General features: G+C 48.4%; 1 protein-coding gene across 2 annotated transcripts in view; it reads right to left on the bottom strand.

Moving 5' to 3' along the window:
• Positions 1–9,464, bottom strand: part of LOC143122302 (platelet-derived growth factor subunit A-like) — a 24,928-nt gene extending 15,464 nt beyond the window's left edge. For both annotated transcript variants that reach the window (XR_012986627.1, XM_076283131.1), the window contains exons 1-4: positions 8,722–9,464; positions 7,835–7,925; positions 3,486–3,602; positions 1,166–1,353 (exon numbers count right to left, since the gene is read on the bottom strand). Coding sequence is in view for 1 of the 2 variants with exons in the window: in XM_076283131.1 (XP_076139246.1) it covers positions 1,166–1,353; positions 3,486–3,602; positions 7,835–7,925; positions 8,722–8,784 (459 nt within the window). In the remaining variant the exon portion in view is untranslated. The remainder of the gene's footprint in view (positions 1–1,165; positions 1,354–3,485; positions 3,603–7,834; positions 7,926–8,721) is intronic.
• Positions 9,465–11,950: the final 2,486 nt, after the last annotated feature.

Below are 11,950 nucleotides of genomic sequence, written 5' to 3'. Positions count from 1 at the left end.
CTAGCAGCATGACTCAGCGCTGCTATCTGAACTCAGGCACTTTGAACAGCCCAGAGGTTTTCTCTCAGTCTGTGCAGTAAACCCATTTCCTTCACCTCCAAATGCAGGACAGACTTTGCTCTGATGTCTCTGTGTGTATGTGTGTGTGTGTGTGTGTGTGTGTGTGTGTGTGTGTGTGTGTGTGTGTGTGTGTGTGTGTGTGTGTGTGTGTGTGTGTGTGTGTGTGTGTGTGTGTGTGTGTGTGTGTGTGTGATAGTGTTATCATTCCGGACTAAATATTTCTTTGCGTAATCTCTATAGCATCTTTAGAATTTGGCACAGGCTTCAGCACTAGATAGCTTCATACCACCCCATCCAAAGCCATCAGATAAGAACAGTGTTAGAACGGAGGGCACCCTTACTATACACACTTTCACTCAACCCCACCCCGCATCCCCCCTTCCATCCCTCTCCCTGAAAAACACACACTTTCCCTTTGCCTTACAGGGACAGGCTCTTCCCTGTGATGGGTGCTGTTTTCTTCCAGAGGGCTGTGCTGTGAATAAACCTGAACTGTAAATAGACCAGAAATCTAACAGGCTCTCATCTGAGCAGAAACAGAAGCACTGGCTTGGACACACACACACACACACACACACACACACACACACAGATGTGTTTTGGTATGGGGCTCCAGAGTGCCTCAGCAAACAGAAAGTGCAGACACGACTACAACGATCCATGCCCTGCTTACACTTCTAGATCCAGTGTGTGTGTGTGTGTGTGTGTGTGTGTGTGTGTGTGTGTGTGTGTGTGTGTTTAGTCTGCTTAGTGAGCAGTGGATGTTGCCAACCCAGAGCTAGGGCATGCCTTACCTTAGAGGTGCAGAGGGGTTTCTGATCGTGCTGACAGTGCATTTCCATTGTGTGTGTGTGTGTGTGTGTGTGTGTGTGTGTGTGTGTTGTGTGTGTGTTTGTGTGTGTGTTTTCACCTTACCTGCTGTTAGCTGCATTTGAGTGTGTGTGTGTATGTTTGTGTGTGCATGCATCTACATAAGTATGCATGGAAACATTGAATGTGTGTGTGTGTGTGTGTGTGTGTGTGTGTGTGTGTGTGTGTGTGTGTGTGTGTGTGTGTGTGTGTGTGTGTGTGTGTGTGTGTGTGTGTGTGTGTGTGTGAGGCTCACCTTAACGGTGCGGTGGTGCTTGCGCGAGGGGTGGCAGCGCATGTTGCTGGTGTTGCAGCATCCCGTGCAGCGCTTGACCTCCACGCAAGGTGGCCAGATGAGGAAGTTGGCAGCGGTGGGGTCCACCTGACTGCGCGGGATCTCGTAGATCACCGTCCGTGTCTTACACACCGCCGGCACGGCCTCCTCTGCAACGGCAACGACAAACACTAAAAATGCACTTCCCCTTAATTGACAGAGGATCTCATACATTTCCACCACATTTCCACTCAAGTTTATATACAACAATGCAAAAGCTTATACATGAGATCATATATGTGTACCATAACGTTTATACTTGAGGTTATGTATATGAATTCCATAGGCTCATGTTTAGCATGAATATAAATTGCAGCTTCACCCTTACTTTTCAATAGACTGTGTTAAAACAGCTAAAGAAGTTTGGAAAGGTTTGCGAGATGCATATTTCTCCCCCCATGGTGATGAATAGTAATGAGCAGGCTGCCATACTGAGAGCTGGATTGTTCGAACGAGGATTAGGAACAAAATGGCTGACTGACAGCTTTGACTTTGTGAAAGCGTTGCATGCTTAGCTTCTTTCCTGGCGAAGTGGTTTGAAGAGGCTGAGAGAATGCTCCTTTGTGCGAGCGCTTTCCTGCAGCTAACGCAGCCCTGCGCAAACAAAAGCGGCCTGGTGTCCTTGGGAGAGCTGAAGAAAAGCTCGGATTCTCCCCCAGGCTATTCAAACAAGCGGCACGAAGAAATCCTTGAGAGAAGCAAGGACGCTTTCGCCACAGGTTCCGAACTGTCTGTGCTTCCAATTCAACTAAAAGCATGAGCTTCTATTATTAGGCCTGAATGCAGTGTGTGTGTGTGTGTGTGTGTGTGTGTGTGTGTGTGTGTGAGAGAGAGAGAGACAGAGAGTGTGTGTCTGGATGTGTATGTGTGTGTGTGTGTGTGTGTGTGTGTGTGTGTGTGTGTGTGTGTGTGTGTGTGTGTGTGTGTGTGTGTGTGTGTGTGTGTGTGTGTGTTTGTGCCCATGCACTTTGTTGTTATAAAGGGTCAGGCTTTCTCCACACATACTTGCCTGGGTATTATATTTGATAGGGAGATAGTGGAGGTTGTGCATGTGTCATGTACAGCATGTTTGTATACACACTATTTGTGTGTGTATGTGCTTGTATAAGTGTGTCTGCTCGTGTGTATGTGTGCGTGAGTGATTGAGTGAGTAAGGCGAAGCACGCAATCCTTGTTCCCAGACCCCACCCCACCCCCACCTTGGTGACACTGACTGCCGAGCGCTCCACCCCCTGACTATGCGCTAGCGTAGCGCTGCTACCACGCCAGATGCAAACACCCTCAGTGAACCCAGGGCTTTAGTAGGGCATCCATCTCTGAGCGCTGAACGAGCCGCGACACGACACTCTGCACCCCTGGAATTTCCTCGCTCAGGGATACATTCTTCTTCGGAACGAGACATCCGCTCAGGGGCAGCCAATCAGACGGGCTGCCGCGTACAGTAACCTGGCCTGGAGTCGCTTGGATTGGTTCAGCTCTCCCAGAGGACAAAGCTGCAGAAGCTAAGAGCCTGTTAGAAACACTGGTGCGAGTTGCATCAGTGTGGAGGTGCTCTGGTGGAGAGTCAGCAATAGGCATAGCCATAGCCATAGCCATAGGCATAGGCATAGGCATAGGCATAGGCATAGGCATAGGCATAGGCAAAGGCATAGGCATAGGCATTGTGATTGAGGTGTGCAACCCCCCCCCCCCCACACACACACACACTGTAATGCTCTTACTACATAAATGTCATGTGATGTTGCTGTTGTTGTTGTACCTAGACTGTAATGTGTGCGTGTGCGTGTGTGTGTGTGTGTGTGTGTGTGTGTGTGTGTGCGTGTGTGTGTGTGTGTGTGTGTGTGTGTGTGTGTGTGTGTGTGTGCGTGTGTGAGGTTTACATGCACAGAAAAAAGATATGTCTTCCCAGAGCTCTGGGTCCCTGAGGGACTTTAGAACAGTTCAAAGTGAAGCAGAACAGGCTGTTATCTGTAACTGGGCTACCCATATACTGTAGTCACGTGTAAAAGAAGAAAAAGGTGTAAAAATGAATCCTGTAATTACGCTGTGTGTGTGTGTGTGTGTGTGTGTGTGTGTGTGTGTGTCTACCCGTATGATGTGTATAAGACCTCACATGCTCAGATTGTGTGTGTGTGTGTGTATGTTTGTTTTTCTGTTTGTGCATGTGGGTCTGTATTATGTATGTGTATGTGTGTTTTTGTTATCTGTGTGTGTGTGTGTGTGTGTGTGTGGTCCTACTCACCCACACTCCTCTTGCGTCTGCGGTGGACCTGCGAGCTCTTCAGGTCCGAGTAAGCGTGGGAATAGTTCTGCTTGTGCTGCTTCTGCTTGTGCTCCTCGATGACTTCATTTCCCGTACCTCGTCAAAACACAAGGCGGCCATATTACTTCCCCGTTACACAAAGAAGGATGGGGGCAAGAAATATCACTTTTCATGAAAGCTAATTTAACTCCCCACCCCACCACAATGACTCCATTCAGGCCTCTACAGTGCCCTGAGCCTAATAGAAGGTAAATGAGTCCGCGGCCGCGTGATCTGCTAGGCTAGGAGGGATTGTATCATTTCCCTTGGCTTCCACTAGCGCTTTCCACAACAAACAATGGACTCGGTTAGTCATCGCCCTTAATTGGGAATTCACCACCTTGATTATGTTGAGCAAAGAGTCCATGATGTCATTCAGGCAGCCACTGTAAACAGGCCTGAACACAAGATGTCTGAGCGCAAAAAACTCTGTGCAAATAAAGAGCATGTGTGCGCCTGTGCCAGCCGAGAACACACACACACACACACATGCACACACACACACACACACACACACACACACACACACACACACACACACACACACACACACACACACACACACCTCCCATACACATCCATGGACATTCACTGCTATGTTCAATGACATGCATTTGCGAAAGGTTGTTCAGGAAACCTGCCCTACAAACAAACAGGGCAAGTGTTTAACCTTTACTGTAATGTGCCTTTGCAAAGCACGCGTGCGAATGCTAGAGACGGCAGCCCCGCCTGCGCTCCAGTTCTGCTGTGCAGCTGCTGTTGCAGACACACACTAGCCAACGATGCCTGCCTCTGTCGGCCGCGGAGTCTCCACAGTCTGGCACAGGTGTTCTTCCCTCGTGGCCTACATCTGGCTCCAGGAGCCTGACCTACTATAGGTCTGAGTGGCAGACAAACAACTTCACAACAGACGAGCGGCTTTATTCAGTGATACTCCAAACTGAATTATGGGAATCCCACAAACTCAAATTTCAATTCAAAATGCTTTATTGACATGACAAATAAGGCAATTTCATTTTCAAAGCAGTCATAACTGAACCAGTTCTTGCTCTCGTTCTCTCTCCTCTCCCCCCCAACTCTCTCTATCTGTCTCTTTCTCCTCTCTTCTTCTCTCTCTCCTCAGTCTCTCCGTCTATTCGAGCCCATACTCTTTTGTTTGTTCCCTGTTGCCTTAACGACCTGAGCAAAAGCAAGACACAAATCTCACAGGTAAACACTGAGGCGCTTCCAGGTCCCTTTTGTCCCCGTGTGGACTTCAAACAGACACCCGTCTGTTTAGCAAACACACACACACACACACACACACACAGACTTTCACACTCCTTTGGCCTGTTTGTTTGCTTTGGACTGGGGACCACTCCCGCCTCCTCTGGTTCGGGTCCTGACCCAAAGACTCAGTGGTGACAAGGAAGAGGGAGTGTGTGTGTGTGTGTGTGTGTGTGTGTGTGTGTGTGTGTGTGTGTGTGTGTTTGCGTGTGTGTGAGTGTAGCGTCCCGTAGAGGAGATCAGGGGGCTGTATGCTACACTCAGCTTGCACCCATCTGACCTCACCTGTCAAACACACCTGAAGCAGGCCAGCATTGGACACTGGGAACAAAATTTTCCTTCCATGAGTAAATACTGGTTTCTCTCTCTCTCACTTTCTTCTCTCTCTCTCTCTCTCTCTCTCTCTCTCTCTCTCTCTCTCTCTTCTTAACCTTCTCCTGACCTGCATGTTCTGAATGGGACATAAAGAACTCTTTTGTGGAGCAATTTCTTTCAACGCAGAGGAACTGACAAGAGATCAAAAGACGCGCAGCAAAGCGCAGCACAAGACAGGAGTGGCAAGAGCTGAGCAGGGGAATGGAGGGATAGAGAGGAAGAGGAAGAGCAAGACAGAGAGAGAGAGAGAGAGAGAGAGAGAGGTGGCTTTTAAGTTCCTCAAATGGGAAACTGACAACAAGCAAGAACAAGAGAGACAGAGAGACAAGGGGAGAGAGGAAGAGAGAGAGTGAAGAAGAGAAGAGCACAGATGAGTAAGGGAGAAAGAGGGATAGAGAAAGGGGTGTGGGAGAGAGGAAGAGAGAGAGAGAGGTGCCGGAAAGTGTGTAGTAGAGAAGAGCACAGGTGATTGAGGGAGAGAGTGAAGAGGAGAAGAGCACAACTGAGGGAGAGAGGGGGATTGAGAGAAGGGTGGAAGAGAGGAAAAGAGAGAGAGTGAGAGAGTGAAGATCACAGGTGATTGAAACTAATAACAAGGCCCAAGCCAGAGTGGCAGAGTGGAGTGCTAAAAAAGCCCCTCTCTTCTCCTCTTCTCTCCTCTCTTCTCCTCTTCTCTCCTCTCTTCTCTTCTCTCCTCTCTTCTCCTCTTCTCTAGACTCTTCTCCTCTTCTCTCCTCTCTTCTCCTCTTCTCTCCTCTCTTCTCCTCTCCTCTCCTGGCCTGAATCACTAACGCTCCACTGACTTCCAATTACTCCCTCCATTAGCGGAAAGCCTCCACTCTCTCTTCCTCTCCCTCCCTCCCTTACATCACTCTCTCTTCAAACAACGAGCTGCTCTTGTGGCGAGCGAACAGGACGCGCTCCAGGGAGAGAGAGAGAGGGAGAGAGGGCAGCTGTTATCTGGCCCGGCTCTCAGAGCGCGAGATAAGGGCTGGCCGCTGCATGCCAGCGCAGACCAGAGGATAATCACCCTTTAGGGCACCTGCCTAGGTGTGAACAGCCAAAGATTAGGACTGTAAAAGCACAGTTTTTTTTTCTTTTTTTGCTGATGCACTGAAAAAGCTGGTGGCATTAACTCACTCAAACGGCGTGAAAGAGTCTGATTGAGCAAGCCAGGGGGACTAAGAGCTGGCCAAAGCATCTGTCTGTGGATACTCACACTACAGTATTTTTTAACTAAATGTGTCTGTGTGCGTGTAGTAAATGTGTCCTTCTTTCAGACACACACAAACACACATAACTAACACCACCAACAAAAAAGACAGACACACACACACCATAGGTCACAGGCAACTTTACTGTCCTGTCGCTTGCACCAAAAGCACTTAAATACACTGCTGGCGTCACATGCCTCTGAATGGGCCGACCTGACGGTCTGGCAGCCAGACAGATTTATGCTGCCGCAATAATAATCAGGGTACTACTGTTACCCCGGAAAACATTCCTTCACGAGGAAGGCATCTAAATTCAATTATGAACACCTCTTCTCATGCAAGGGACACTGCAACACACACAAGAAAGCTTTATTCCGGGGCTAAAGTCCAGTCGCAATAAGACAAAAGAGTCGTCTGTACTTTCTGTAAAGAAAGTGGCCAGTTTCCCTCTTAAATAGAAGATCACCCCAGGGCAGTTGCCCGAAATGAGCACTAGTGCACCAACAAAGATATGATATTGACCGTGTCAACTATGTCTCTGTATTTAGGCCGACCTTTGAAGAGCTATTTGTAATTCGGTGTTCACCACAAAACCACATAAAAGCCCTCATACGATATATGGTGCGTGCCTGAATAAATACAGACTCATCTGAACGCAAACAGCCTCAACCCGTGCAACACTGTAATACAACCCAGTATAGAGAGAGAGAGAGAGAGAGAGAGAGTCGTGCTGGCTACCACATTCAAGCAGCACGATTGTGGCTGGCAACCTCGCGCCTTGCGTTCTCGTTTTACAGTGATACGTACACCCACCGACAAACGCCATAAAGCGACCTGATTGCGGTTGACAACTGCCAGAGGAATCCAGCCAAACGCATACCTATTTGAAAGTCCACGTATGTCATATGTGTACAGCCGCGTATATGTACGCGCTTACACCACAACTCAGTTTCAGTGGCTGCCTACAGCCAACGGATCACGCCCGTAACCGCACAAGTTGGCCTCATCAGTCACCCTCTCCCGTCAACATAAATCGCATCCCGCGTTTCTGATGCGTGTTTGTTTACGCAGAGTTCATAAATACGACTTTGACACATCACAAAAAGAACCTCCCCCGGATATATCAAGTTTAAACTCAACTAGTGTGCAAATTAAGATTGGATTGCTATTTGGTCCAACGCAACATAGCGCACATTTTTCCTCATTCACGAGTCTTTTCGATAACCAGGGGGGGGGGGGGGTCTCTGGAATTTTTTGTGCAAATAATAGTCTTTCTTTTATGCCACCCTAGCACTGCCTGGAACCAGACGGTTTATAGTGAAACACCATATAACTCCTAAATAGGGTAAACATGCACATGGTATCGCTCAGAATGAGAGATTAGAATTGGACAAAGTTCACTGCAGCGGACCAAGTCAAGGAGCTGGGATTTACCTACGAAGTCTATGTCCAAGAGCCGCTGGAGGTCGCTGATGCTGTTGATTTCACTGTGGGACAGTCGCTCAATCAGCTCTTGTGGAAGTTCCTTCAGTCAAAAGAATTAAGAAATGAATAAACACACAGGATTAGGGAAGACTAAATCAAACAAAACGCCTACATGTATTCACTAAATTAGACATTATTATATGCGCTAGAGTGTTTACGGTGAGACCGACAGCATGCGTGCTTCACTGCTCGTGTACACAAGGCGCAGTTTACAGTTCACTCAGCCGCTCCACTTTCCACTTGCACTTGTTGCAGCGTCACTGCGCTTCGTTTGCCATGAGACACATGTATTTATATCACTGCAAGGCAAGAACTTATGCCCCAGCCAAATGTAACCGGGAAACTAAACTGAATGGACGGGTTTGTAAACATGCTATCCTCTATAGATCTGCACTACACTGAGTCATGCTTGAGTGTGTTAACAGCGTGCTGAGGAACACCCTGAGTGTTGATCTTCTGATCCCAGTGAAGTAGATAAGTTGCCCCAGGGCAACACGTTTGTCTTGCATTTACTTCCATTCGGTTAAGGCACCGGATACCGACTTAACAAGTACAGTAAATGAGCACACCACTGTGTATGCCACAGTAGCCCATCTGTTTCAAAGCAAAATTAGAGCAATATTTAACTGACTTTGTAAACATGTGTTGTAAGTGATTTTGCCGTGGTTTTCCCACGCCTCTGCTGAAATACAAGAAACCTCGGCAACCGAATCCCTCAGCGCATGCAAAACCTAATTTAGTTACTAGTGCCAGCAAGAGGGGTTAGGCTATACGGGGCAGTGCTGAACACATTTCAACCTGTTGTGTGTTGTGCGGACGTGTTTTGTGCGCTTTACCTCGGCATTAATGAGCACCAGGCACGACGTACAGAGGAGGAAGTAGAAAAGTGCGGTTCTCATCTCCCTTTAATTTCGATTTCCCCCAAAACAAGAAACACGTTTTCTTTAGGAGCCGCCAAGTCGCTCCTGAGCGCAGGGGACCCAGTACCATCCCTCGGAGAAAGCGGGGTGAGAGAGGGGATCCTCCAAGAGCCACGTCCAGCCCAGCGAACAGTGGCTCTCGGCAAATCTGAAGGAGTTCAAGTTGACCGTGGCGTTTCAGGGCCAGACCTGTTCAATTTCCAATTTGTACTCGCCCGAGACTCCCAGAGTAGCTTTTCTGATGGTAGCTTCTCAGGCGACAGTTCGACATGGTTCCAGAAGTCAGCCAAGCGAAACAAGTTCTAGATCGGAACCTGCAGGCATTGCTCCAGAAATTATATTATGGGATTATTTTATTGCAGGCTATGAAAACAAATGAGAAAATACCTTGAATAGAAAATCGAAAGTTTCCCAAATGGCAAGTAATTTAACAATCAGCAGAAAAGTGACAGACTCCAATTTGTAGCTGGAAATTGCTAAAGACAAATATTCTCAACTGCGTCCGCTTTCTCAGTGATACAATCCAAAAAACGTGGTCCGTGAATAAAAAAATGAAAAAGAGGTGAGGGTTACGTGTACCGATTTCTCTCCTGTAGTGTTCGAAGAAGGGGCAGATGCGCGACAGGTCCTTCTGTGTCCGGGACTGCGCGCTGTGTGCGAGGCTGAGCGCGTCTGAGCCGCGGGATATAACCAGCCTCAGCCTGCGTCTCAGATGCGCCGCCCCCCGTCTTTCCAGTAATCTCGCATCAATCCACCAGGGAGCTGGTTGGCTGTTGGCTGCATGTAAAATATAACCCTGCCCTCCCTCCCCACAGCGCTCCACTCTCAGACTAATAGTCAGGTATAAATGGCATTTGTGCAGATGCCATGAATTGAGGATTATCTGCCTTCATTTGTGTGTTGTTGTGTGTTTAACTGATAGTTGTGGATTAATCTGAATGCTCATACTTGCTCAATATTCTTCAACATAATGTAACGTTTAATGCACACGACACCAACGTTAATCAATGGCAAGCTTTATTGGCTCACGAACGAGGGCAGGGACACAGACACAGATCACAATGCACACATGGCAGGTCAAGAAGACACACACACTACACATACAGGGGAGGTCGCAGCCCCCCACACAAAAAGGATCACACACGAGGGAGAACTAAAAGGGAAACATGTCACACTAAAGACGCTAACTTTACACTTATAACTAAGGAGAAATACAGACATAAACCCCCCGATAGTTCACCCTCGAGTCCCAGCATGCCTTTCGGTGGAGAACGCTAACACAGTCTTTATGCGCCGACGCTACAATAATATCCAAACCCCAACTAAATAGTCCAACATAATTATGCAACAGCCAGGAAGTGTTGAGACATTGACTAGTTTGACTTTTTTCATTTCCCAAAAAGAAAAGAGCAAGACAAGTCATGTATGTGCAGTGTGACAGACTCTGAGTACAATTCCATGTAAAATTCCTCAGTCTAAATTTAGACATGCCAGCCCTTCATCCTGAGGGGAAAGGCATTAATTCACTCTTCCCCACTCCACTCCACTCCACTCCCGTGTGAGAAAGGATGACACATCGCATTTCCCACTCAGACCTCAGCTCGGCGGCTCGTCTCTCTCTCAGTGGCTTTTTTGAATGGCCTGGTAGAGGGTGTGTGAGAGACAGCCCCATCCCCAACACTGTTCCTGTCCCCCAGCCGCGTCGGCATCTCTGCCCCGGCAGGTGTTGCGTAACAAGCTGGCCTGATGAGGTCTCCCCCAGCGGATCCCGAGTCTCTCCTCCTCCTCCTCCTCCTCCTCTTCGCTCCCCTGGGGCCACCTCACGGTGACAGGCCATCCTTAGCCATTACATCACAGTCGGCACTCAGCTCTGCTCCACACCACATCAAGACCGTTCCGGGGGGGCACCAAACAAGAAAACAGAGAAAGGAAGAGGGGATGAGGTGAGCGAAAGGAAGGAAAAGATGGGCTAATGGAGGTGGAGGGAGGGAGGGAGAGAAGGAGGGTGGAGGGAGGAGTTTCAGAAGTGGAGAGAAAACAGGAAAAAAGGGACAAAAGCAGAAAACAATGAAAGTGTGATACTGACAGAGAGCGAGGGGTTGGGGAATGCAAAAGAGAGACAGAGAGAGAGAGAGAGAGAGGTTCCAGCTTCTGGAATACACGCGCTATTAAACAATATGTTTACTGGCAACTGCTCTCTGTGTACCTGACAACATCAGCCCCAATAAATAGTTTTATGGAAGCTGGCAGGCACACAGTAAAGCAGGCCATAAAGGCACACTGGAGAGAGGGCGCTTCTCTGAGCAACACCATGAGCAAGCCAGAGAGTGAGGGAGTTGAAGTGAGAGGGTGAATGAGTGAGTGGGTGAGTGGGAGTGAGAGGGTGAATGAGTGAGTGGGTGAGTGGGAGTGAGAGGGTAAATGAGTGAGTGGGTGAGTGGGAGTGAGAGGGTGAATGACTGAGTGAATGAGTGAGTGGAAGTGGGAGTGAGAGGGTAAATGAGTGAATGAATGAGTGAGTGGAAGTGGGAGTGAGAGGGTAAATGAGTGAGTGAATGAGTGAGTGGAAGTGGGAGTGAGAGGGTAAATGAGTGAATGAATGAGTGAGTGGAAGTGGGAGTGAGAGGGTAAATGAGTGAATGAATGAGTAAATGGCAGTGAGAGGGTGAATGAGAGAGTGGAAGTGGCACTAAGAGGGTGAATGAGTAAGTGTATGTGGCAGTGAGAGGGTGAATGAGTAAGTGTGGCAGTGACAGGGTGAATGAGTAAGTGTCCATGGCAGTGACAGGGTGAAGGAGTAAGTGTGGCAGTGAGAGGGTGAATGAGTAAGTGTTCGTGGCAGTGAGAGGGTGAATGAGTGAGAAAGTGAGTGAGAGACTTAGTGAGCAAAGGAGAGGGTGAGATAGTGAGAGTGTGAATGAGAGTGAGTAAATGTGTGAGTGTGGGAGGTAGTGACAGTTGACCCCCCCACTTCCCCCACCTCCCCAGGAGTGAGTGAGTTTCCTCACAACCAACAGGAAGTGAGAGAATTCCAGCGTTGCACGGATGTGGTGGACATTTCATTTCAGTCCAGCCAAAAGGGCCTCAGGACTGGCCAACCTCTCCCCTGACACCAAAGTCCAGTGATGGACATGGAATGCATAAA

Source organism: Alosa pseudoharengus, unplaced genomic scaffold, assembly GCF_046254945.1.
Source record: "Alosa pseudoharengus isolate Yale_2024_CS ecotype anadromous, Long Island Sound unplaced genomic scaffold, YU_APseudo_1.1 YU_APseudo_1.1_scf_136, whole genome shotgun sequence".
NCBI lineage: Eukaryota > Metazoa > Chordata > Actinopteri > Clupeiformes > Clupeidae > Alosa > Alosa pseudoharengus.
Note: the sequence above shows the minus strand (reverse complement) of the source record. Positions and strands in the feature narration are given on the sequence as shown.